Below are 25240 nucleotides of genomic sequence, written 5' to 3' on the forward strand. Positions count from 1 at the left end.
TTTGAGAGAGAGAAAGCGAGATTTTTATTAAACGATAACGAGACAATGAGATTTTTAAAAGTATTATCCTCAGAAGATTAAAAGAAATAAAAGTATTATCCTCACAAACAGGAAAATAAATATATAAAAGATTGTAATAAAAAATTCAACAAACATGAGGCTGAAATTAAATTGGCTACTACTCTCCGACAGTGATACTACTGCTGTTCGCCGCTCAACCTATCCAGACATTTAAAATATTCCTAAATTAAAAATCTGACCAATAGGAATTCCTTTTTTATTTTTTTCAAAAATAATTCAGTTGCGATTTTATTTAAAAAAAGAAATAAATAAATTATTACTACATATTTAATAAATGTATTTACTTGGACAAAATTGAATGTTGCTGGTACGCGTGGCGTTTACGGTAAAGGAAAAGCTGATGTGGCAAAAAAGTGCACAAGAGCTAAAGTGGTCCCCACCACTTAACTCAATTTAAAAAAAATAAACTTTATGTCACGAGCAGCTGTACCCACCATTTGGCCTGCCGTCTTTCTGTCTGAAAATTATTTTTTCTAAGGTCATAGATATTTTTCGATTTTTCATCTTTGCTTTTTCCTTTTTTATATATTTTATTTTATTTTCTCCACTCTTTTTCCACACAATTGTAAACGACGCTCTCTCACTAGTGGGACAAAAACGAAAAGTAAGGAGAGTGAATGCTCCGCGCGTGGGATTAAAAAGTCATAAAATATCTGAAAAATGAGCTACACTTATCAATTATCCATCCATCCTTCAATATCTTCCACAAAAATAAAACGTGAAAAAAAAATCTTTGAAAAATTAAAAGGACAGTGCCATCGCCAAAAAACGACGCGTGTCCAAAGGACTCGACATTTCTCAGCCACAAGATTCCAAGCCCTTCTCGAGTTTTCCATGAAAAATAAAAAATAAATAAAAATAAAAATCTGACGTGGCACCCTTCTCTCGCTTTTATACTGAAGAAATAATACCTATTAAAATGATTTATTTATCTTCGCTTGTTTTCTAATTTCAAAAATCTTCAATGTTTTTCCCTTCTTCTATTTCAAATCTAAATTTTCGACTCTTCTTGATTCATCTTTTGTTTTAATTTTTCTTCTTTAAATACTTTTCTAAGCAGTTTAACAGTATAGCACGACTGTTAATTGTTTAATCTCTTGCTATTTTGAGAATTTTATTGTGAATTTTTTTCCTTTGGATTGCTCTTGAAGTTTTCTGTTTTCCCGAGATTTCTCGTTTAAACTGGTAAGTTTGTGCCTGATTTGATTTGTTTTGTGGATAATTTAGCTTTTTTTCAGTTTATGATTTGAATTTTTTATGAGACTCACTGTTCATTGAATTTTCTTTTAATCGGAAAGGAAGATTTCTGACTTGTTATTGAATTAGTTCTGATTCTTAGATTATATGATGTATTAATAGTGATTTTTGGTTTATAGGGGAAGTTGCAGGAGTATTTCTAGGTTCTGCAAGATTTGAAGCAAAATTCGTTTCTAACGATGGCTACGGAGGTATATACTATATCCTATATTGACGAGGCTTATACTTGCAGTGTTATTTTATGTTTTAAGAAGGTTTGATTTTATCTTTCCTTTTTTTTGTTTCAAGATGAAAGAAAGCTGTCAATTTGCAGTCTGTACTCCGCATAATTTGAATCAAATGCTTCGATGCAAATTTGCTCTTTTTTTTTTTCTTTATTTGTTATCGCTATGTTTGCTGGACCTTGGAAACTGCTCCTTTTATGGATTACTGAAATTTATGGAATCAGATGCTTTTTTTTTTTGTTACTCGAAGTTGTATATTTTTTCAATTGCTTATGTATCTGTGTGGACCTGAATATGCTTTAATGAGAGGAATTAGCATTCATTTGAAATGGAAAGTTAAACTTTAAAGAGTGTTTAATAATTGTTTATATGCTGTTGCAAATTTTGATATAGGACCAAATTGAAAGTACAGCATCACCTACTGCTCTCAAATCCGGTTTGTGCTGTTCCATAGGCAGTGGACAATCTGAGACATTGACTCAATTGCAGGAGTTATACGGATTTAAGCATGATCATACACCCAAGGTTCCTTTCTTCACGTTGCCTATGATCTGTGCTTTCCTTTCGGTATTAGTCCCCAGATAGTAATTTTTAAATCTTTTCGTTGCTATAGGTCCGGAAACCCTATACAATAACTAAACAAAGGGAAAAATGGACCGAGGAAGAGCATCAGAAGTTTCTTGAAGCTTTAAGGCTGTATGGCCGTGGCTGGCGCCAAATAGAAGGTATGTGAGCAGTGGAGATTTTTGCATATACTCTTTTGCCATGGTTATGGTGTGAACAGATTAAGTTACACTTGTTTTCATGCAGAGCATGTAGGCACGAAAACTGCTGTTCAAATTCGAAGTCATGCTCAAAAGTTTTTCTCTAAGGTTTATTGCTTTATGTTCATTGCAAGATTTTCTTGATTGGGGAACGATTGTATGCCATGTGTAGACATTCTTATATAGGTTTCTTTGATCAGTCTCTTATACTTGCGTGTCTGTGGTTCTAGGTTGCCCGAGAGTCAAATGATGGCTTTGAGAGTTCCGTTAAATCAATTGAGATACCCCCTCCTCGTCCAAAAAGGAAGCCAACACATCCATATCCCCGCAAATCTGTTACTGCTGTTAAAGGAATATCTCCATTATCTCAATTAGAGAGGTCTCTATCCCCCAACCACTCTGTCTCGGAACAGGATAACAAATCACCCTCATCAGTTTTGTCCCCATTTGTTTTCGATGCAATGGGGTCTTCTGCTTCTGAGCAACCGAATAGATGTTCTTCTCCAACTTCTTGTACTACTAATATACAGTCACTCAATAATACATCCCCTGTTGAAAAGGAAAATGACTATGTGACATCTATAGAGAAAGAGAATGAATCTTTATCATCTGTTAAAGTATTTGGACAATCATCCGAGGAGGACATTTTATCTTTGGTAAAATCTCTGCCCTTTTTCATTTATGGAACAATTATTACTGACCTTGGTCTTAGAATTTGAACTCTGATTTTCTTTCTTTCTTCATGTAATTACCCAGAAATCCAACGCAGACTTTGAGGAACCTGTGTGTACCAAAGGAAACGAAGCAGCAGTAGTTGTGCCTTTCACCAGTATTAAGCTTTTCGGGAAAACAGTTGAGGTGAAAGATTCCAGCAAACCATCCACGGGTGCAGAAAACTTTCAAATGCAAACATTGAAGAATGGTGTAGCCGGCGAGTGCTTGGACTTGCATTTGTCACATGGGACAGTCATCGATAATTGCAGTAGGGTACCTTCTAAAGCTAATTTATCCCCTTGTATGGAAATCCACACAGATAAAAATGATCATGTAGAATACACCAGTGATGCTCCTCTGCCATGGTTAGCTTTTTACCAAGGTCTACCCTTTTATTACATCACTTCATTTAATCAAACCCATAAGGACCCCAGAGTCAAAGAGACACCGAAAGAGAAGGAAACCCTGAATGAAAGATCTTGCACCGGTTCAAATACGGGCTCAGTCAGTCAAATAGAAAATATGGAAAAGAATTCAGATTCTGTCGATTCTCAATGCCAAAACCCTTGTCCTCGGGGAAAAATGACATCCCAAAAGTTTAGTAAAGGATTTGTGCCATACAAAAGATGTTTAACAGAAAGGGATATGTCATCATCCATGGTTGTATCCGAGGGTCGAGAGAGGGCACAAAAAGCCCGAGTTTGCTCGTAGTTGCCAGCGCTCTTGTTCGGATAAAACACAATCGTAAGCAAAAGAGGATCACAAATAATCACTTGAGGTGCTTGGTTTACACACATATATATAGGCAAACTTTTTCAGTGAATTATAGGTAATTTTTTCTGTTTGTAATATACCATTTCTATGTATCAGCTACCTTCGGATATCCTGTGGCTCAATGTGTTCATAGCTCCAAAGGGTAAAGAGGGGTCCGTTTGTGTGTTAAAGGGTTAGGGGTCTATTCTAGTTTTTACATATGTATATATATACACATATCATGTATGTGTATATGTATGTTCTGGATGCTAACTTGTTCTGCAACAACGTTTTGTAAATTATGTCCCTTTTTTTGTTCGAACTGGAACAGGTGGTTACCTCCACTTCAACATAAACGTTGACTGGTTGTATACTATGTGCCAATGGTATTTCATGACACAAGAAATAATCAGTTTGCAAAGAAATATTTTTGTCTGCCATAGAAAAAGCTTCTGTTATTTTCTTTTGTTTAGTGCGGTATTAATAGAGATATGCATGATTTGATGAATCATAAAGGCAATTAAAGAAATTTGATGCGAAGTTTCATGTCATCACTTACCATTATTATTACAGGACAATCAATCACAATTTTGATTGGTGTAAGCCGACACCTGGCTTATATGCGAAGTGGTTTTATAATTGAGATTGATAGTATGAAAAATTGAAACCCCTCGTCTAAATCATTTGATAAGCGATTCAACTTCAAGTCATTTTATTTTACCCCTCGTTGGGTATAATATGCATAAAGGTGTTAGCGCTTACCTCACGTTTGATTGGCGTGGCGCCAACGTTATTCAGATTGCCAATATTAAATTATTTGGTGCCATAAGCCCATAACTCGTAAAATAATATGATTAGGTAACTTACCCCAACTGTATTAATAATAATAATAGATAAATCTTTGAACTTGCTAACATCTCTCATTGAACTTGGTAGCATTTTATGTCACATCATCATTTGAATTTTTTTTAAATTAAAATTTATTTATATTTTAATAATCCGTTATAATTTTCTACATTTTATATAAAATTATTTAAAATTTTAGGTAATGATATGATACCATAACAAAATTTAAGTTTTAAGAATGAAATTAAGAAAAACCGTCACTGCTTTTTTATACCTACAAAAACTAGGGATGAAAAACTTAGAACCTTAGCTTCTAAGAAGCAATTGGCCCGACATCTATCAGATATATACTAACCTATTAACCAGAACGGTGTAATTATATGACTACACTTAAGAGCAACAAATACAACAAATTAAGAAGTTAAAAATGACGTTTACAACTCAACTAAAAGAAAAGAAAAGAAAAAAACAAAACTGGATTTAAAAAAAACATTTGTTACTAGAAAATGAACCATCAAGAAGTGGCCAAACAAACAAATCTTCCAGTACGTACATACAGGGTAGACCTAAAAACAAATAATAATAATAATAACAACAATAATAGGCAAAAAAAAAAAAAAAGAACAGATTAGACCATGAATAATAAATCTGGTAGGCACTCAGTTTCAACCCTTTTTTGAACTCCAAATATCATGAATGGCTATGGTCCCCTTTCAATGTGTGGGGTTTACTACCTCTTCTCCAAAATTTTCAACCTCTAAAACCCACCCTTTTAATCCCAAAACCTAAGACTTAGATCAAAGAATTCGAAATCTAAATGAGATTAGCTCTCTTTAGGAACCTGATGGTTCTGCAATAATACGGCCATATCGATTCAACATAGTCCAGGTACTTCTCCATCATCCACTCTTGAAAATCTTTCATCTTTTTTCTACATACCTCTTTGTAGTCCAAGTTCTTCATGTCTACCACAGGTTGCCATACGTGGACTCGTACGTCTTCTTTCAGCTTTCCATGTGCGATGTAGTTATAAGCAAGGAGGTAGTAAGTAGGTAAGTTTCTAATTAGTTGAACCGTCTGGGTGAAGCAGAAAACATACAGGGCACATAAGCCTCTAAGCATCTTGATGTAAAGAGCAATGATCAGGGGCCCAAACACCCATAGAGGAGTCAATTCCTTTGAAACTTCAGCCCCATAAATCAAATTGACACCGAGGTACCACGGAACACTGCATGCACGGCAGATTGATTGTTAGCAATGTATGTAGATATGTTCACAGCATTTCATCGACAGATCGTGTAAGTTAACTAAGACAGAGGACAACTCAAAATTATTGACAAAAAACTTTACCAAGTCGCAATTTTTATCAAATCATCCTGGGGCTAGAATGAGGAATACTATTATCGCTTGACAAGAAAAAAATTAGAATGAGTAAGGAAACCAGTTAACTCAGCAACTTTTGTCAGCGCTGTATTAGTCCTTGAATCAACGCAAGAACTTTATGGTTGAAACTCTGTGCTCTTTTTAGTAAAGACCCATGATGTAGATATTTGAATTCACAAATATAAATACCTAATAGTAGCAAATAGTGTATATTGCTAGAAAATAACTCGCAGGAGGGGGGGGGGGGGGCAGAAAAAGAGAGAACGCATTAATTATACTTACACTATTAATAAGGGAATTTTGATTGTTGCATTCATGTCCCAGAAATAGCTCCAGACCGTCTTTAGAATCTTGCCTTTTCTATTACTTTGGGTGTCAATTTTAGCTTCTGACGTGTCCCTTGGAGGCGCTTCTTCTCCCAGAGCATCATCCATCACTCGACTTGGGGATTGTGATCGCAATATCATTATCCATTTCTTGAATAATTCCTGAATAGCAGCAGATCCCACAATGTTCTCACCTGTTTCCGAGGAATACGTAACTGGACCATTATGAGCCTTTGAAGATTCTATTGTGGTCGCTTCACCATCTTTTGGAACATAAGAAACTTTAATAGAACTTTTTGGAACATTCTCATCGATTGCTCTGCCTCCTGATTCGCCATTTTCAACACTGCCTTTGAAGGCAGAAATTCTAATACTTTTGGTATTCAGTCCACAAGTATGAGCCCCTATACTGCAAAAAATAAGCCTATCTGAATTCAAATGCTCAAGATGCATATGGTGAAAAATGAAGTATTTGAAGAAAATGAAAAGAAACTAGGACTGCAAAAGAAAACATAAGAATAATAATTATCGAAAGTAGAAACGAAAATGAGTTCACTTCATGCTCAAAGTGAAAAGCTCTTTCACTTCAACTCTTTTCCACAGCAATAATGAATGCATAAAATATTATATGAGAACAACTTAATTTGGGTTTACAAGCAAAAATTATTTAAAGTAATAGTAGAATAGCACCTAAATGCATACAACATTTGCATTCATACAACACAAGAGCATTCTTGTCATCTTCACGTGTAAAGGAAGAAAAATAAGAATTGAGGCAAGAATTTTTAAGAACAACAACAAAACACATCAAGGACAAAAATACATGATTTCCATAGACCTGTATTTATGGAGTTAGACAATAAGCATTATTGCACCAATCAGGCAATGTTTGGCACCATTAACACCTTGGTAATCAAAAGCAAGAAACAAATTTCCATTTACAACCGCACATCACATAGCACGAAATTATCTCAATGAAATTTTATGCACCAGAAGTAAATGTAATCACCATGATGCATTTTCAAAATCCTTAATTTTTAGATTAAACAGTTGATTCCCTATCGCCTTTCACAAACTTGTACCTTCACTTCCAAATTTTTAGATTAATAGAGAACTTTAAAAGAAATGGGAAATTTGGGGAAAGGAAAAAATGTGGTAAGAACAAGCATTTTGGATTTTTCTTCCAGAGAAAAGAATTCAATATGCTAAATTAAAAGCACTAGTCCTAGTCCTTTCAGGTCACCACTTCCATATAATGAGAGACAAGCTACCAGCATGGAACTCTGGATTTTGTTTCTTAACATAAAGAAACTGTTGCTTACCATAAACAAGTAGAGTGCCTTAATGATATGCTCCTCTCCCTTCTCCCAAGCATATGAAGTGTAACTACAGGTCTCTTTAACGTCAATCCTTCCCTCCATAATAAAGGCCTTGAAGGGCATGCTACATATGAACCCTGCAATGCAATAAAAATGAGCTGAAGGAATGCCACATATGAATCCTAAAATGCAATAAGTCAGCATACTTTGCAGTCAGATAAATACCAATACAAAGCTGTGATCCTAGATTTGTTAGATAAGATACCAAATGAGACTCTTCCTCAATAAACAAAAATCCTCAAAGCAATACAAAACGAGAGCTTCCAGAACAGAATTCTTTATTTCATAGGATTCAACTAACAATGCTTCGATGCACCTATCTGTAGAACTCTACTTCAAACTCAGCCATCAAACTCTTAATTTCTATAGAACTTATTCCATAAACTCCTAGTCTACCAGTTTTACTCAAAACTTAATCTTAGAATACCTGCAATTGATGGGTCACCAACATCATAGCTGCAACTTTCACCACAAGCTCCTGAACATTTATTCAACAAGGCCTAAACAAATGAAATGAAACACGGTCAATACATAATGTCCTGCATCAACAAAAAAGATTAGAAGCTTTCAACTGTATGTAAGAAAGAAACTCCAACAAACAATGGCATGAAAGAGAACCCATCCAGTACAGAAACAGTAGGGGAACAAACTCCACCTTATCCTAACTATAGCAATCAAATATATTGACTCAAGATTTCCAATACATAACAAACAACGGAAATTATATACAAAAATAGGACGAGAATGCCGCGCAAAAATGGGAGCTCAGTTGAGTTTCAGAAAATGAAACAGAATTCTATTAAAGAAAAAAGAAGGGAAAAAAAAGCTGCATATATTGACATTACTTTCCCTCGCTATCGACATTACTTTGCCTCTCTTTTCTCAGCATCCAAACAAGTGTTGAAGCTAATAACTTCAAATTAAACCATTTTCTACGCGGATAAGTGAAATTCCTCGTTCTTTCAAGGAAATTAAAGTAAAACTCGAATTCAATTCGTGACTTTTTGTTTCAATTGATTCTGTTTTTCTAATTTGAGCAAATAAATAGAGGAAAAAAACCCTAAATGCATTAAAAATTAAAATAAAATAAATAGCAGAGAAGAACAAGAAGAAGAATAGACTTTACCTTTAGACGTGATACCTTCAGCTCCTATCCAAAACAGCTTCGAAATTGAATTTGCTTTCTTTTTATTACGAAAATAATTAACGAAAAAGATAAATAATAATAATAATAATAATAATAATTTATTTTTCAGATTCTCTTAAAAGAAAAAAGAAAAACCTAGCAAATAAGCCGGTGCTTCGCCTTTGGCCGGTATAAATATTTTTAAATTTATTTAATTGTCAAAATTATGTATTTTTATATTCATTTAGTGCAATGTTAAATCATTTTTGACATTATATTTTTACAATTAATGTTTTGAATTAAACATTAATTTAATTGTCTGAAATATCAGATTTTTTTCAGAACAAGAAAATGTAAATAATAATGAAAATGTATATTATAAACAATAAATTGTAATGTAGTCCTATTACAAGGTTTAAAAAATTTTAAAAAAAAGTGTGTCCAAGTTTCCACATAATACGAACCGTCACCAAATTTCACATAAAATATATACATGTATGTTTGTGAACATAAATTGTTTACGTCTCTTTTACTTAGGTTGTAAGCTAAGAGTGCTTGGGTTCCCCAAATTTCGAACACTTTTTCATACCTCTTCTTTAGGCTCCAATTTTTTCTTTTTGAAACTAGGTTGGAGGTGATTTAATTTTTAAAAGTATTAAAGTTGAGTCTAGGGTAAATTTATCTCTTCTCAAAATATTTATAAAAATATTATTGAATATATATGATAAGTTAAGTTTAATTTATTGTTAGTCTAATCTTTTAATTTCGATAAAAGTATTATGAAAGCTTTTGCATTAGGAATATGATTATATTTTATTCCTCTATTAAAAATTAGACAAATTAGTTATTATATATTAAATTAAAGAGTAAATTTATCATTGGATTAAAAATTCATCACTTTTTATGGTTAAAAATAAGTCTCTATAAGTTAATGTGAGGTACATGTGCCTATTTCATCAATCACGCTAGTATTTAACTGTAAAAACAGATAAAATTTTAACAAAAATGACATGTTTACTTTTTAATTTAATGTACATGGATTAATTTATTATTTTTCTAATAAAACAAATAAAATATAATCTAATTTTTAATATGAAAGCTTCTATAATACTTTTACCTTCGACTTCTTGTCTACGATTGCTTCTTTCTATTTCTCTAGAACTGTTGCAAATGAATTATTTATCCAAAACTTGGAAAAAGAAGAAAATTGCCTTAAACTTGAGTTATTATCAAAATAATTTGTTATGTGCCTTATTTTTTCAACTAAAAAAATGTAATCTTATTGAGATTAAAATCTATTGAAGCAAATACTTCTTTAATGAACTTTGGAAAGAAATAGAAAACATAATAAAATAAAATAAAATTTAAGCCAAATCAAGTCGAAATTTTCGACTCAAGTTCAGGATAAATTATTGTTTTTAGATCAAAATCAGGGTATGCAGTAAGTAAAGCTTCGAGTCGAAATCAAGATATGCAAAAATCCAACCCTCCCTACCCCGTTGTGATCACAAATCTAGGCTTGAAGTTCGGCCTTCCGCCATTTTATGGTGATGCGTGGTTGGCCCTACAACTTGGGTCATGTTACAAGCTACTTTTCTCTAGCTTGCCAATCGGTTTTTTATAGAACTTGGGTCTTTCAAAGGACTTATTGGGCTTTAAGCCTGCGATCTCATAGCTTGAACATTTTTTTTTTTATTTTGGTTGGAATCGTGTCACCATCTTGCAGAGCGTTTCAAAGTCATATTTGAGGAAGAATCATTGAGTAAATTTGTCTTGGACTTTCTTATGTTAAAGAATTTAGATTATATTTTATTTTATTTTCTTATATTAAGAATTAGATTATATTTTATTTTATTTTGTTAAAAATAGATAAATTGATTTATGTATGTTAGGTGAAAAGAGATACACGTTGCCATGTGTAATTGTTTGGTTAATTCATAGGCTACGCTAATTTTTAACATTAAAAATACATAAAACTTTTAATAAAAGAAAAATAAAATACAATTTAACTTTTAGCATAATGGTTCTATATATAAGGGTTGAATTTGGTGTCAAAAGTTACTAGAATTCATTATACCTGAGAAAAGGTTTTTTTTTTTTTTTTCTATGTATAAGAGCAATCTATAAGATATGTCCCTCTCTCAATTTAATCCATATATGCCCTTGATCAGTCAGTGTTTAAGTGGGCACACATCCACGTGATTCAAGACTAAAGGGCTTTTGTACCCCCATGCTTTTGCAAAGTTTTTAATATATCAATTTTCAGCTTTATCTTTCCATAAAGATGGTGAAAATGATAAACTTTTTTTTTAATCTACCATTTTCTCTTTTATATAGATCCCAATATATAGTTAATAGAGATCACATGGTCTCTAAATCTGAATAAGATGTGGATGATCCACCAGCTTCAATCTCTATATATGTAGTTTATATGGACTAAGCTAATTTGTGGGTTTCTTTTTTAGCAAACATTATTTTGTATAGGACAATGACAATCTAAATATACATATGGTGGGTGGCAAGCATGTATCACCATCCAACCCAACAATTTGCCTTCTTTGGAATTTATTGGATTGTCATTTGGTGCATGATAAAAAGTCTATTTGACTCTTAAAAAACAAAATCAACATTTCCTCGTAGTAATATTACCATTTATTATTATTCACCATTTATCGATGTATGTATGAATGGACCTATGCCATATGTAAAATCGACTATAAGTTTCAATTTCAATACCATATGTATCCAACTTTTTTTTTTTATCGAAAAGGGAACTAGGTTAATAAAATGAAAACCACAGTGAAGCTCGATATATAATACACCCTTGTTTATCAGTCAACATAAAGGTTTCTCACTTTTAGGAAGAGTATTACAAATATTAAGCAATTTTGAAAAATTAAAAACATTTAAATTACTCCCGAGTTAGCATATTGACGTATTTGTTCATTTTACGAAAAACATACTTTATACAACTAACATCCAAAGATTAATGGAGCATCCTACACTCATCAATTAAGGGAGAAAGAATTAATATTAGAAGTATTCTCGTTAGAAAAAAGCTAAATAGCAACAGTAGCATCAATTTCAATTTCAATTACCATAATAATAATACTAATTATGTTTCTTCATTGTATTTGGATTGACTTTATTATCCGAAGACACGAATGTGGTCCAGCCAGTAGGTTCCACAACAATTACTACAGCAATAGTTTTAGTAAAAAGAAAGAAAGAAATTCCTCGAGAAATCATCTTCACCTCTATTGCTACACTGCTTCCATTTACATTTTATATTTGCGTGACAGAATTGGTCAGAGGTATACCATATAGTTTCACATATTATATTTTATCCCCATAAATCACAGTCATCAATATATCAATAAATAAAAATCCTAAGCCCTAAATCTCAACTTTAAACCACACTCTAAAATTTTTTATTGACCTACTTATTATTTTATTAAAAAAATAGAAAATGTATACACTATATAGTACTAAGAAGCATCACTTTGCTTTAAGTGGAGTTTGGAATCTATTCTTTCAAGAAAAATAAAGGGGAGGGGGAGGCATGTTGGGAGCAGTGGAATAGGTTAATAAATGATAATTCCCACCCATGGCAATGCCGACCAGTTGTTTTAATATTGAGGGTGACTTGCCCTGGCCCAATATTCCTCAACAGCTAGCTTTGCTTTAATTTGCTGCAGTGGTGGGTGAGACTATTTATAGTGCCCATTTCTTAAAAGTTGAGAAAATAACAACAATGAAATATAAATATATGGTACATTGTATTATTAATAAGAAAATTAAAGTTTTAACTTTGAAGATATATTGTTGGAAAGACTAAACCACAATATTTATCAATCATAAAATAAAAACAATAATAATAAAATATATACTTGACTAAAGGGTAAAAGAGAGCAATTAGAAGTTGCAAGCAAGAGTGATAACGGTTCCTTCGGTTAAATTTTGGGATTTTTTAACTATTATTCATAATTTAATTTGGTTTAATTTGATTTTTGAATTTTAATATTATTTTTTATTTTAGACTTTTAGACTTATTTTGACAAAATAAACTTTATTTCATAACTTTTAAATATTATTTAACAACATTTTAAAAAAATTTTATAAATATTTCTTAAAACAATTTTTTCAAGAATTTTAAATAATTTTCAACATTTTAAATATAAAATTTTATTTTTATATAAAAATAAATTTAATTATAAATTCAATAAAATAAAATAAAATTTAATTTAATTTTAAATAACCATAATTTTAAACTTACATTCTATAAACCATCCAAACATATTAATTTAAGTTAATTTTTAGTTTCCCATTTTTCAACCCTAGTGGCAAGCACCACCATATCCCAGATCCCAAAAGCTAACAAGGAGAAAGGGCCCCAATATCTCCTTTTGTGCACCCATCCCACCACCCTCCACAACCCTCAGCCAAACTCCAAAGGCTTCATTTTATATTTATAAACTTACTTTTAAGATTGGGAAAAAATAAACTTTAGTCCCTAAATTTGGTAACATTTTCACTTTAGTTTGTGATTCTTTTTAGTCTTAGAATTTGATATTTTTTCAATTTGATTCTTAAACTTGAATTTTATTAAAGTATGATGACATGACACTCGAAAATTATACTATGTAATCACTTGAATTTTTTTATTTTCTAAATTATATATTTTTAATTTTAGGTGATTGAATGGTATAATCTTAAAATGTAATGTCATCTTATTAAAATAAAATCCAAGTTCAAAGATAAAATTAGAAAAAGTTATCAAGTTAAATGATTAATAAGGACAAGAAAATAAGTAAATTAATAATTATACATAAAATTAGAAAGTAAATTAATTTTATTGTTCAAAATTAATATTTTTACTATTAAAATTAATTATTATGCGTCATAATATGAGACATATGACACACCACGCCTCATTTTTAATTATTTTATCAGTCATATTAATTTTAATAATAAAAATAAATAAAACTTTTAACTAAAATTTAATTTACTTTTTAATCTAACATATAATAACTAATTCACTCAATTTTAAATAAAAATAAAAATTCAATTCAACTCTTCTCCGTTGTTTTAATATGCCTACTACTTAACTTAAAAACACCCACTTTGAGCTGGAGAATTTTGGGCCCAAACTTCAATGCGAAGGAACAAATACTGTGCCATTCTGGTGCTTGTCCTCCTTAAACACCATACCTTTAAACCTTTGATTTTGACACCATCAATGTGAAGACTGAAAAGCCTAAGGCCCCACTGCCCACTGCCTTATTATTTTATTTATTTACCTTCTTTTCCAATTAAAATATATATATATGTCTATATATGTTTTAAGCTATTTAAAGTGCAATTTCAAGACTAAAAAAATTGTTGATGGTTGCAAAAGAAAAAACAATCAAATTACGTTTTGCTTTTTTTTTAAAATTAAAAATAAGTAAATTAATAAAAAGAATAAAACGAAATTCGATTATACTACCTACCATATACTATCAAATCAGCCAACTACCAACTTTAAAACCATTAAGCTTAGCCCCAATGTGGAATGTGGTTATAGAGAAATAAAGTGCCTGCTTTTTCTCATTTTCTTTCAGTGAAATGCCTGGGTCTACCAGCTGAATTTGTAAACTGACATAAGTTAATGTACAAACATTGTATTAGTCCAGTCATCATATGAATATTTTATCTGCAATATATAAAAAAAGTGAAGTATAATGAAATATTTATATTAAAAGTTAAATTATATTTTATTTTTAATGATAGATTAATTTTTATATGTTAAATCAATGAGTATATTCTGTTAAAAAATTTTATTTTTACTGTTAAAAACTATTTTTGTATATTATAATAAAACATATCACATCAATTTTAGTAGGAGAAATAAATAAAAATTTTAATAGAAAAATTAGCTAGCTCTATAATTTACTATTCAGTGGTTAACTTACCTATTTTTAGATAAATAATAAAATATAATTTAATTTTTAATAAAAACTTTAATGATACTTTAACTGTGAAAAAAATCTTTGATAAATAGTATATGTATATATATTACAATAACTTGGAATTTAAGCAATATAAGTAGTGATTTGAATTCCGGAAAGAAAGCAAAAAAGAGACCAAAGTGTTTTTCCCTGTGATGATGATTTTGTTGGACATGATGATTACGAATGTCCCCACAAAGAAAAATGTACAAGTGTTCTAGCTTTTTTTTCAGTCCAAGTGATGCCTCTGCGTAACATAAAATCAAAGCATAAACAAAATGTAATTATATAAGTAATTAGATTATATTTTAGTTTTATATTAAAAATTAAATAAATTAATTTTTTATTAGATTAAAGAGTAAATTAGTTATTTTTGTTAATAATTTTATTTATTTGTACTGTTAAAAACTAATATAGAATAACTAAATGTGATTACTTTATTTTTATCTAATATACAAAAATAAATTTATTTTTAAATATAAAAATTAAAATATAATTTAACTTCTAATATAAACACCTATATAATATTTTTACTTAAAAAAAAACCTGGATTCACAACACAAAAATCATTGTTTGGAAATAGTTTAAGCCTGTATGAAAGAAAATACAGTAAATGCCTGAAATTATATATCTATATAACCAAAGCTTTAATTTTTCTCTTTTGATAAAGCTGACAACCCTGAAAGCAACCCAAAAGAAAAAAAAGAAAGAAATTATATCCGTTTTGATCACAATTCACACAGCACAGCCCCGTTATAGAATTTGTCTTAAAAATACAAAAGGGTTTGAGAATTTTCAGTTTTGTTTATATGTTTGAAAAATGGGGGTCTTGTGTTTTTTTAGTAAAGATTTGAAGAGAGATTCATTTCCAATTCCAGGGACAAACAATCTGGAATAAACCCATGTTGTGTTATGAACACAACAAGACATTATTCTATACAAAAACATACCACAATATGATTCACATTTTTGTTGCTTTCCTTCTTGTTTCCACTTCGCTTGGCCCTGTCTTGTCTTTACAACCAGTACCGGATTCCGGTCACCGGCAACTACAGAACTGTACTTTAAACCCTCACAAAGATATTCAGAAGCTAAGAAGAGTCCAAGCTTATCTCAAGAAGATAAATAAGCCTGCTGTTAAGACCATTCAGGCAGGTTCTTTGAAACTTTGTGCTAATTATATGATAATTATATGATGCTTGGTTCTTGGTTTCTTGTTGCAGAGTCCAGATGGTGATGTTATAGACTGTGTTCCATCTCATCTTCAACCAGCTTTTGACCATCCTCAGCTTAAAGGGCAGAAACCATTGGTAGAAAAACAAAAATTCTGCTTGTTTTAATGAATAAAGTTACAAGACATCCTTAGTTATATGTGAAACAGGCATTAACAAGAACATCGTTTTGACAGAAACCGGCTGTGAGGCCAAAAGGACATAACTTAACAGAAGCAGTCTCTGAAAGTTTCCAGCTATGGAGAGATACAGGTGAATCATGTCCTAAAGGGACAGTTCCAATTAGAAGAACAACTGAACAGGACATTCTTAGAGCAAGTTCTCTTAGAAGATATGGAAGAATAAGAAGACATGTACGGAGAGATTCGACCGGTTATGGCCATGAGGTTAGTATATTCTCAAGATTCAAGACCGAAAAACGAGTAAAACCGGTGCCTTAGTCATAGGGGAAAAAAAGGGTCTGTGTCGTTTAGACAAGTTACCTGTTGTTCACCCTCATGCAGCATGCAGTTGTGTTTGAGAATGGTGATCAATATTATGGAGCAAAGGCAAGTTTAAGCGTATGGGCGCCTCGTGTAACGAACGAATACGAGTTTAGCTTGTCACAGATATGGATCATCTCTGGTTCTTTTGGCAATGATTTGAACACCATTGAAGCTGGTTGGCAGGCATGTCCTTGAAAATCATTTCGCTCATCACTTGTCAGTTTCAAACATGACATGATTTTTATGTTCCTAATGAAACAGTTGCATGTTCATGTTTCTTTCAGGTTAGCCCTGAACTATATGGAGATAATTACCCGAGGTTCTTCACATACTGGACAGTGAGTATAACATATAGCAATCTTCTTGTCTGTTCATGTAAACAAGATTTAGGACATAAAAGTGACAGAATAATCAACTGTTAATTGACATTTGAAATTACAGAGTGATGCATACCAGACTACAGGATGTTACAACTTGCTTTGTTCTGGTTTTGTCCAAACCAACAACAAGGTTGCCATTGGAGCAGCAATCTCACCAAGGTCCTCTTACAATGGCAGACAGTTCGATATCGGATTAATGGTTTGGAAGGTGAGTGTTACTAAACCAAGTTATGAACATAATGTTAGTAAACAATTTCGTCTAATTTTTCTTTTCTGTAATGGAAGTTCTATGTGTTATTTTACTGTTTCACATCTGTAGCTTCAATGCTTGGTTCCTTTTGACAAATCACTAAACATGCTGCCTTGAAATGATGTAATACATAAAATTGACTAAAGTGATCAATGGCTAAAGTGATCATTTTTTTTTCCATTCCTAATATCAAAAGATGTAAAATTGTCTTCTCTTTTTTGTCTCAAATTGTTAAGTCATGTGTCAAGTTACTCTCTCTTCTTAGTTTGGTACCAAAAGTTTAACTATTTTTGGTCAGCTTTAGAGGAAAATCAACGAGTTATTGAAACTAAAAATCTAAAATTTTCATTTTCTTTTACCATATGATAAATCTCACTATCTTTATATAATATACGTCAAAATTTGGCTTTGGTCCTTCTACTATGCTCAAATTTGAATCTGGCATAATTTTGTCCTATTCTTTATAAAGTATTATGGAAATCCCTGTGCTAAAAGTCAATCTTTCCTACTCTTTGATTTAATATATAAAGATTAATTTATCCATTTTTTTAGTAGAGGGACAAAATGCAACTGGCTTTTAGTACAAGGACCTCTATGATATTTTTACCAAAACCAACAAAGTTGTAGTAACATAAATAAAACTTAAAAATGGTGAACATCATACGACATCCAACTGAAAAACTGTTTTTTTTTTTTTTCTTTTTTGTAGGATCCAAAACATGGACATTGGTGGTTAGAATTCGGACCAGGATTATTGGTGGGATACTGGCCTGCGTTTCTTTTTAGTCACTTGAGAAGCCATGCCAACATGGTACAATTTGGAGGAGAAATTGTGAACACTAGATCCTCAGGATTCCACACATCAACACAAATGGGCAGTGGTCATTTTGCGGAAGAAGGCTTTAGAAAAGCAGCTTATTTCAGGAACTTACAGAAAGTTGATTGGGACAATAATTTGGTCCCATTGACAAACATTCATTTAAAGGCTGATCGTGCTAATTGTTACGACATCAGACAAGGAAGAAACCATGTTTGGGGAACTTACTTTTATTATGGAGGCCCTGGAAGGAATGTAAGATGTCCTTAACTATTTCATCTCATAACCCTTTGATTTTCTCTCTCTTTTTCTTTTACCCCAATTTTTCTTTCCCAGGCCTTAATAAGGTTTGGGTTATTCTTAGATTTTTTTTTTTTTCCTTTGCTTTTGGTCTGTCAAGTAATGCACATTTTGGTCCCCTGGAAGATTGATTTACCCTCCCAGCTGGGGACTATATATATATGTCCGTAAATTTTTTTTTTGGGCGGGGATACAAACTGTTAATAACACTAGTCATCTATGTTTGCTTTTTTATATACTATAAATTTTATTAGATGCATATGAGTGGGAAAATTACGGATTTAAAATATAAATGTATATTTAAAAATAATATATAATAAATAATAAAAAGTATAATTTGAAATTAATTAATTAGAATAAACACATGAAATATGTATTATATTAAAATAACAAATTAGAAAAAATTATAAGTAAAACGAAATTTAAACATATAAATATATCAAATAAAAATACTAAATAGATTACAATAATTTATCATGATTTTATCATTAATTGTGAGTTACTCTCGAGTTAGCTTGTGACACTAACTTAATTAACAACGTTATTAAATAAATTGTGCGTATTAAAATAAAATTGTATAAAATTTATTAAAATAAAATTTTGGTTAAGTGATAAATGTATAATTTTACTAATTTAATTGGTGTGAGTTTAAATCGCACCTTAGTGCATATATTTATTCATTTTATTAAAATGAAAACACTAAAGTGTTTTTAGATAATATGACTTATTTTAATTGTAAAAGATATTTTCATAATTTCTATAATCAAATTTTGTCATTTTTTTTCTCGGCTGACTAGTAACACCAATTTAGTCTAGTTTTATTAATGTTTTACATTTAGTCCTTGAACTTAACAATTTTTCTCTACTTGATCTTTGAATTTTTTTGTCCACGTTAATCCCAAAATTAGACAGCTTATCCCAATTTGGTCCCTAATCTTAGATGTCATCGTCATTTGTTTTTTCTAATTATATAAAATATAAAAAATTTATGAGGAAATTATTAAAAAAATTAAAAATAAGTGATGATCTAGTGCAATCTCAAAGTGGCATATCATCATACTTTAATGAAATCCAAGTTCAGGGATTAAATTGAAAAGAATTGTCAATTTTTGGGACTAATATTAACCCAAAAAATTCAGATACCGATGTAAAAAAAATTGCTAAGTTCAATGACTAAATGTTACTTATATCCCAAGAAATAACTTATCTGGGCTGCAATGCGTAGACTTCAATTCCACAGGCTTGAATGCTTCAACGTCATTGAATCCACATTCTTAGCTTCATATTAGAATTGAGTGCGTATATGATTACCAGCAGCAACAGATCTATGAAGTAAACACAACATAATATAGATGGAAAAATAACTGTTAAAAGTGCTGATTTTGTTCATGTGGCTGGATTTCGTATAATACTGACAGAAGAGGGTTTTGCTCATCGCAGTTGCTACTAAGTTTCGAAACGGCATAGTCTATAAATGTAATGAGATCTTCGGGACTACAAACTTGAGATCCATACATAGCAAAATCAGCCATCAAAGCTTTCTTCATAGTACAGCTCCAGTTCTCTTCCTCGTGGATAACTGAATATATTCTGCCTAAACCAGTGCATAGTTTAAGAAACTTGGGATCGCTTAGAGCTTCCAACAAATTTATAATACTGAGATTTCCTTCCACGCCTTCAGATTTCATCTTCAATGCTGTTTTCCTTATAGATGAAAGGTTCAGAGCAAAATGTTTTATTATAGCAGAGCAATGCCAGATTGAACTTTCGGAGTTCAATTCACCACGTAGATAATACAGTTCCACCACATTGGCCAGCGAAAAGCGTGATATGAAGATGAAGAAGTCATTAAAATTCATTCCTGTAGAAAGAGGACAAACTTTTATCAAGCTTATCATAAAGACGACAACAATTTTGGCACATGAGAGAGAAAGTAGGTTAAACTGCATTAGTAGTCACCCAACTATGTTTCTTTTCCTTTTTGGTCACCCCAACAATTTCATAAAAATGAAAGCTCCCAAAAAATCCAAGATAATTGGGTGACTAAAAAAGACGACGTTAAATAGTCGAGTGTCTATTTTGTAACTTCTCATAGTTTGGTGATTAAAAATGAAGAAAAAACATAGTTGGGTGACTACTAATGTAGTTTACCCTAGAAAGTATGTTGCAAAATCATGACATTTGCGATAGGAAGTGTTCTAGTAAGTTGCAGAATCAACTAAATGATACTATCCCAGAAAAAATGTATAAGGTCAGTGAAATTCTTTACTGGTGACACTTCCCACTTCAGGAAAACCATTGAATAACAAGACTGACATTAACCAAAAATAAATAAATAAGTTCATCCACTAACATTAGGTATAAAAAACTAGCGACAAGAAGAAAATAACAACCTGAACTCAAACATGTGGTGAACTATCATCCTATGAAGATTAATATATCACCTGTATTTGCTGCAAGATTGCGTTGACAGAGCCCTTCAAAATCATCACAGATATCTTTGATATCCTCTATGTACTCCTTGGCCTCCTTGTAGTCTCTTAATAATAGATCCCACTGAAAGAAAAAGTTTATTAACAAGATATACTTCATATTCTACATAAGAAATGGGTTTTTATATTTATGAAGAACAGGTCTGTAGTAACCGCACTTACCACCCAAGAAAGATTGTAGCCATTGAACCAGTTGTGGTTTATTGATATTGTGTCCTCCTGAAAATCTTTGTATTATGAGTTTAAAAGAGATACATGATACATCACGTGCAAGAAAGGTAGCTCTGTGTATCTACATGAGACTTGAGACTAAAGTTTTTGGCAAACTACAGTAACATGGGAGCTGTGGAACCTATTATTGCAAGATCACAGTTTACCCCTCTGTATATGTTAGAAACACCAATGAAAAAAAAATCTTTATCACCATTGAACAGACACATCAGCCAATGCCCCTCTGTTCCCCAACTCATCTATCATTTTCTCTAAGTCTATTCTCCTTTTTCAGTGGACACTTTTTAATTACATGCCCTCAAAGCATTGATAACCTTCAAAAAGATTTATTGGCAAGATAAAAAAAGAAAAATAACTTAATTTACCAGATTATGGACTTGATGGTACCATCCACTAGGCACAAAGATAATTTCGTTTGGCTCCTGTATGCATTCCAGCCAGATAGCCTTCACATGGTATGAAAATAAGAGCACGTGTTTTAAATGTGCAGGAAAGAAATTAAAAGTACATTTGAAGCTCTAGAAGGACTAGTTACCTTCTTAAAACCAGGAAATTCAGTTTCACTAATATCATCAAAGATATTATACACGGTATTTTTCATGTTCCTGAGGTGAAATAAGACAGCAATCAAGAAATAATGTTACTAAAGGCCTGCACTGAGTAGAAAGTATATTCTTAAAACAGCAGTCAGCTATAAAATAGAATGCAAGAACATGGTAATAACCTATGCATTTGTCATCACAATTCACAACCCCATGAAAGAATGCAGGTAATTTCTCTAATCTTCTTAATATCTTTTTAACCTTTTACATGATATTTTGAATATGGGAAAAGACCATGGATCCAGTCTATAGGCCAAATTTAAACCACAGGGGAGCTGGACAATCCACCAGCTCTATATACAACAAGGAATACCTGCTTACCAGCTCAGGCGGCGTACTAGACTAATATTAAGGCCATAATGCAAATTAGACATGTGATAATGCATCACTACCTAATTCTGATTACATTGAGGCTTCTTACTTAAAGGACCATATCCCATTTAGGTCACGGATCTCTCAGTCTCTCTTTAATCTTGTTCTGCCTCCACAGGACCTTAACTGGCTTCAACATCGGTGTGAAGCAGGACAAATGCAAGCAACTTGTTAGCTGGGTATTGCCTTCTCTTGGACTCCAGCAACAATAACAATAAATGCCAAAGAAATGGCTGTTATAGTTTGAATGCTAACTAAATGTCCTTTTACGAAGTCCAAAAAAGCTAAAGTGCTAAAATCTCCAAACATACAACTATCTGATGCTATATTGAGCAAGAAGTTGTCCATGCCTGTCAAACAAAAGATTAAATTGCTGAGGAGGCAGAAAAAGCCACTTTTTCTTGCCGCACACATTTGCCGACCAACTATATGATCTGAAAACATCAGCATGAAGAGGTGTCCAGGATCCTGCAATGGAAAGATTTAAATGGTTTGGTAGTTTCTTTTGCATTAAATATTCATGGTCACAGAATGGTCACTCAGCATCTGTCCTGACAAGGTATATATATCTAAAGTTCTATAATATATCCAACCACTGAAGATATTGTTGCATCTGTACTCGAACCTTTTGCTCCCATATACACAAAGCGATAGTCAGAGCAACTTATATCATTACTCACTCGATCAGCATCCAGATCGTCATGCATGTGATAATTGTCAAGATAAAGATTCAGCCAATCATCAGTAAAAAAAAGAGGAGTTATATATGCTTGATATTCTGGATACTCCTGACAAAAAGATTGAAAAGGATATGAAAAACTGAGACAACTAAGCTTGTAATGTACTTTTACATAGTAGCATAAAGCATAACAGAAAATCAGGAAAGCATCCACAACTTGTCCTAATATGGCTAAATCATTTCTTTTGTTAAGAACGTTTGATAAATAAAAGAGAAAAGTTTGTAGCAAACACAAAACGAACAACAATAACAAAACAATAACATGATAATCATCAACAACAAAGAAAGAAAGAAAGAAGAAAGAAAAGGAGGGCAGACAATTTTAACATGATGTCATAGAAACAATGATCTAAATAACTCGTTGACATCTTTCATATTTAAAGGAAAGCTAGTCTCTTCAAATCTCACCTGAATAATGTTATAAGTTGACATGTATGTCTTGTTTCGTATATAATCAGGCAAAAATACTGAATAGTTTTATACATATATGCCTGTTGTTTCACATATAGTTCAGGGCAAAAACAGTGGATATATATGATTCTGTTCTGCAAAAGAACTCCAAATTTAACTCATGTCTATTTTACCTAAACTCAGGGATGAACTTTATACCATATGACTGTATATGTGCTATATATAAATGCTGAACATGGGTACTTTATGTAAAATGACGAGTTCAGCTAACATAAACTGTATTTTTAGAGTAAATAGTACATATTGATGGTTGACATAGATGTGCTCAACTGCATTGGTTTCTAATAAATGGATATAGTGCATAATTACAATGGAACACTGTAAAACTCTACTACATACCTATAACATTTTAATAGCCACTAACAATAAGCATTAAAAGGTTAAGAACGCACCTTCACAAAATGCCAATCCTTCAAATATAGAACGGACTTCCCATTAACATCATGGTTCTCCTTAGAACCCTGAAGCCAGTGATTAACAAACTCCGAAACAGACATCTCTATCCTTTTCTGATCGGTAAACTCCCTTGTATCACAATCTGCTACCTATATAATTTGCACCCCAAGTGTTTGTAAAAAAGACCGAAAGAAATGAAAACCATCTTGTCCTGAAAACAACAAGAAACGAAAATATGAAATTTTGAGAAAAAGCAGGGAAATACCTGAACTTTGGATTTCCCAAAATGGGTAGGAAAGAAAAGGAGGTTAGGTTGGCCATTGGAGGAAACCCAGTGTTTGGAAGCTGTCCAATCATCCATCAAACCAGTTAACAGCACAGGCTGGTTTCCCGCCAAGTATTTCTCAGCAAATTCAGAGTAGAAAAGTTCTTTTGCGTTCACCTTTTCTATTGTCCCGCCAATTTTTAAGCTCATGTTTGTTCTTTATGATTTCAGGGCTTAAAGTGTGAAGCAAATCAAACTGACAGACCTCGTTTACTGGGACTAGGGAGTCGTTTTTGAGTTTTAAAGGCGGGTTAAGATTTGCCATGGGAAAATTTTGTATTAAATAAAAGGAATAAAGCATCATCTAACTCCCTCAACTTATAAATTTTCTCAACTTGGTACCTATACTTTTTTTTGTCCATATTAGTCTAGGAACTTGACAACAAATTTCAATTTGATCCCTAAATTTGGATTCCATTAAAGTGCAATGATTAAACACTTATTATACTACAGTAACACCTAAATTCTTGTTTTGCTGTTGTAAAGAGAGTTTAGAGGAACCTCTTAAGTTGTAGGAGAGCAAAAACCATGTTCATAAATCAAATTTGTAACCTCTAAGATATAGAGTTCATGTGAATAAATACTCTATCACTAGAGTAGTTATCGTTGTCCACAGAATTTTTATATGCTATAGTTTGGGTTTAAATTTTCTAAGTACGTTGCTTTTCAACGATAATAATTTTTTATCAACTCCATATTGGCTTTAAAAAATACTTTTATATTTTCTTTAAAGTCATGGACAAAACCTTGAAAGTGTATTGGTTTTCCATCCACATCAAAAAGAAAAACAAAAGAAAATAATCAAAATACCAATTGATTGAAATAGTAATGGTTTTGCTTATATAGAAAAGAAGATATAAATTTTGAGCATCAAAAAACGTATCAATTAAAAGGATCTTATCTTAAATCATTAACAAATATTAATCTCAAATCCAATGTAATTCAAGGAAAGTTAAGTGATAAAGGGAGAGGAGAGGGTTGCCTTACAGCAATAATTGAGTAGGAATCCTGGTTACAAGAGATTTGAAATCATGGGCAGTCAACCATGGGATCGCTACTTCTATTCGCTCTTTACAAAGTACTTTTCTAAGCAGAGCCATCTTATTTACACCTGTAATGTACTAATTCTAGATACTATTCAATACATTATAATGTTAAAAAGTGTAGTACTACTGAGAAAAAAAATTACAATGATGAATATTAAATAATTTTATATTCTATATTTATAGGTAAGTGCTTCCTGAAAGTAGTTATTGGATGTAATATAAAAATGTGTACGTTGGATGTAATCAAGGTACATATTTT

The 25240-nt window shown here is 31.8% G+C and overlaps 4 protein-coding genes across 5 annotated transcripts; 2 read left to right on the forward strand and 2 right to left on the reverse strand.

The window, feature by feature from the left end:
• The first annotated feature begins 981 nt into the window (after positions 1–981).
• LOC108476612 (protein REVEILLE 7-like) lies at positions 982–4218 on the forward strand. The gene is made up of 7 exons (XM_017778877.2): positions 982–1266; positions 1458–1529; positions 1956–2087; positions 2176–2287; positions 2373–2434; positions 2557–2982; positions 3083–4218. Exons 2-7 carry the CDS (start codon positions 1518–1520, stop codon positions 3749–3751), a joined length of 1413 nt encoding a protein of 470 aa, XP_017634366.1. The 5' UTR covers positions 982–1266; positions 1458–1517; the 3' UTR covers positions 3752–4218.
• A 900-nt stretch (positions 4219–5118) lies between these two features.
• Positions 5119–9035, reverse strand: LOC108476885 (uncharacterized). Of its 2 annotated transcripts, none has more exons than XM_053022838.1 (5): positions 8854–9035; positions 8155–8266; positions 7671–7804; positions 6305–6757; positions 5119–5867 (listed from the first exon to the last, which is right to left on the reverse strand). In XM_053022838.1, the coding sequence occupies exons 2-5, from the start codon at positions 8179–8181 to the stop codon at positions 5453–5455; spliced, it is 1029 nt and encodes a 342-aa protein (XP_052878798.1). In that variant the 5' UTR covers positions 8182–8266; positions 8854–9035; the 3' UTR covers positions 5119–5452. The 2 variants fall into 2 exon arrangements, with proteins under 2 accessions (XP_052878798.1, XP_017634738.1); XM_017779249.2 differs by having other exon boundaries at positions 8155–8227; positions 8854–9025.
• Positions 9036–15467: 6432 nt separating this feature from the next.
• LOC108476632 (uncharacterized) lies at positions 15468–18552 on the forward strand. Its single transcript, XM_017778902.2, has 7 exons — positions 15468–15994; positions 16067–16153; positions 16252–16461; positions 16579–16743; positions 16845–16898; positions 17002–17148; positions 17900–18552. Exons 1-7 carry the CDS (start codon positions 15746–15748, stop codon positions 18275–18277), a joined length of 1290 nt encoding a protein of 429 aa, XP_017634391.1. The 5' UTR covers positions 15468–15745; the 3' UTR covers positions 18278–18552.
• Positions 18553–19477: 925 nt separating this feature from the next.
• LOC108477220 (arginine-specific demethylase JMJ20) lies at positions 19478–24206 on the reverse strand. The gene is made up of 9 exons (XM_017779703.2): positions 23876–24206; positions 23607–23759; positions 22630–22792; positions 22355–22472; positions 21566–21635; positions 21396–21476; positions 20962–21018; positions 20752–20863; positions 19478–20168 (listed from the first exon to the last, which is right to left on the reverse strand). Exons 1-9 carry the CDS (start codon positions 24083–24085, stop codon positions 19675–19677), a joined length of 1458 nt encoding a protein of 485 aa, XP_017635192.1. The 5' UTR covers positions 24086–24206; the 3' UTR covers positions 19478–19674.
• Between the last annotated feature and the right edge of the window lie 1034 nt (positions 24207–25240).

This window comes from Gossypium arboreum, chromosome 12 (genome assembly GCF_025698485.1).
Source record: "Gossypium arboreum isolate Shixiya-1 chromosome 12, ASM2569848v2, whole genome shotgun sequence".
Lineage (NCBI taxonomy): Eukaryota > Viridiplantae > Streptophyta > Magnoliopsida > Malvales > Malvaceae > Gossypium > Gossypium arboreum.

Excerpts from the sequence above, each read along its gene's own strand:
- LOC108477220 (XM_017779703.2), bottom strand. The coding sequence starts at position 24,085 with ATGAGCTTAAAAATTGGCGGGACAATAGAAAAGGTGAACGCAAAAGAA. Across the intron at positions 23,760-23,875 it reads TTGGGAAATCCAAAGTTCAG|GTAGCAGATTGTGATACAAG; the intron begins GTATTTCCCTGC and ends CAAATTATATAG. Across the intron at positions 20,169-20,751 it reads CAATCTTGCAGCAAATACAG|GAATGAATTTTAATGACTTC; the intron begins GTGATATATTAA and ends CTCTTTCTACAG.
- LOC108476885 (XM_053022838.1), bottom strand. The coding sequence starts at position 8,181 with ATGATGTTGGTGACCCATCAATTGCAG. Across the intron at positions 7,805-8,154 it reads TGGTGACCCATCAATTGCAG|GGTTCATATGTAGCATGCCC; the intron begins GTATTCTAAGAT and ends ATTGCATTGCAG. Across the intron at positions 6,758-7,670 it reads AGGCACTCTACTTGTTTATG|TATAGGGGCTCATACTTGTG; the intron begins GTAAGCAACAGT and ends TATTTTTTGCAG.
- LOC108476632 (XM_017778902.2), top strand. The coding sequence starts at position 15,746 with ATGTTGTGTTATGAACACAACAAGACATTATTCTATACAAAAACATAC. Across the intron at positions 15,995-16,066 it reads CTGCTGTTAAGACCATTCAG|AGTCCAGATGGTGATGTTAT; the intron begins GCAGGTTCTTTG and ends TTCTTGTTGCAG. Across the intron at positions 16,744-16,844 it reads CCATTGAAGCTGGTTGGCAG|GTTAGCCCTGAACTATATGG; the intron begins GCATGTCCTTGA and ends TGTTTCTTTCAG.
- LOC108476612 (XM_017778877.2), top strand. Across the intron at positions 2,088-2,175 it reads AGCATGATCATACACCCAAG|GTCCGGAAACCCTATACAAT; the intron begins GTTCCTTTCTTC and ends TCGTTGCTATAG. Across the intron at positions 2,435-2,556 it reads CTCAAAAGTTTTTCTCTAAG|GTTGCCCGAGAGTCAAATGA; the intron begins GTTTATTGCTTT and ends CTGTGGTTCTAG.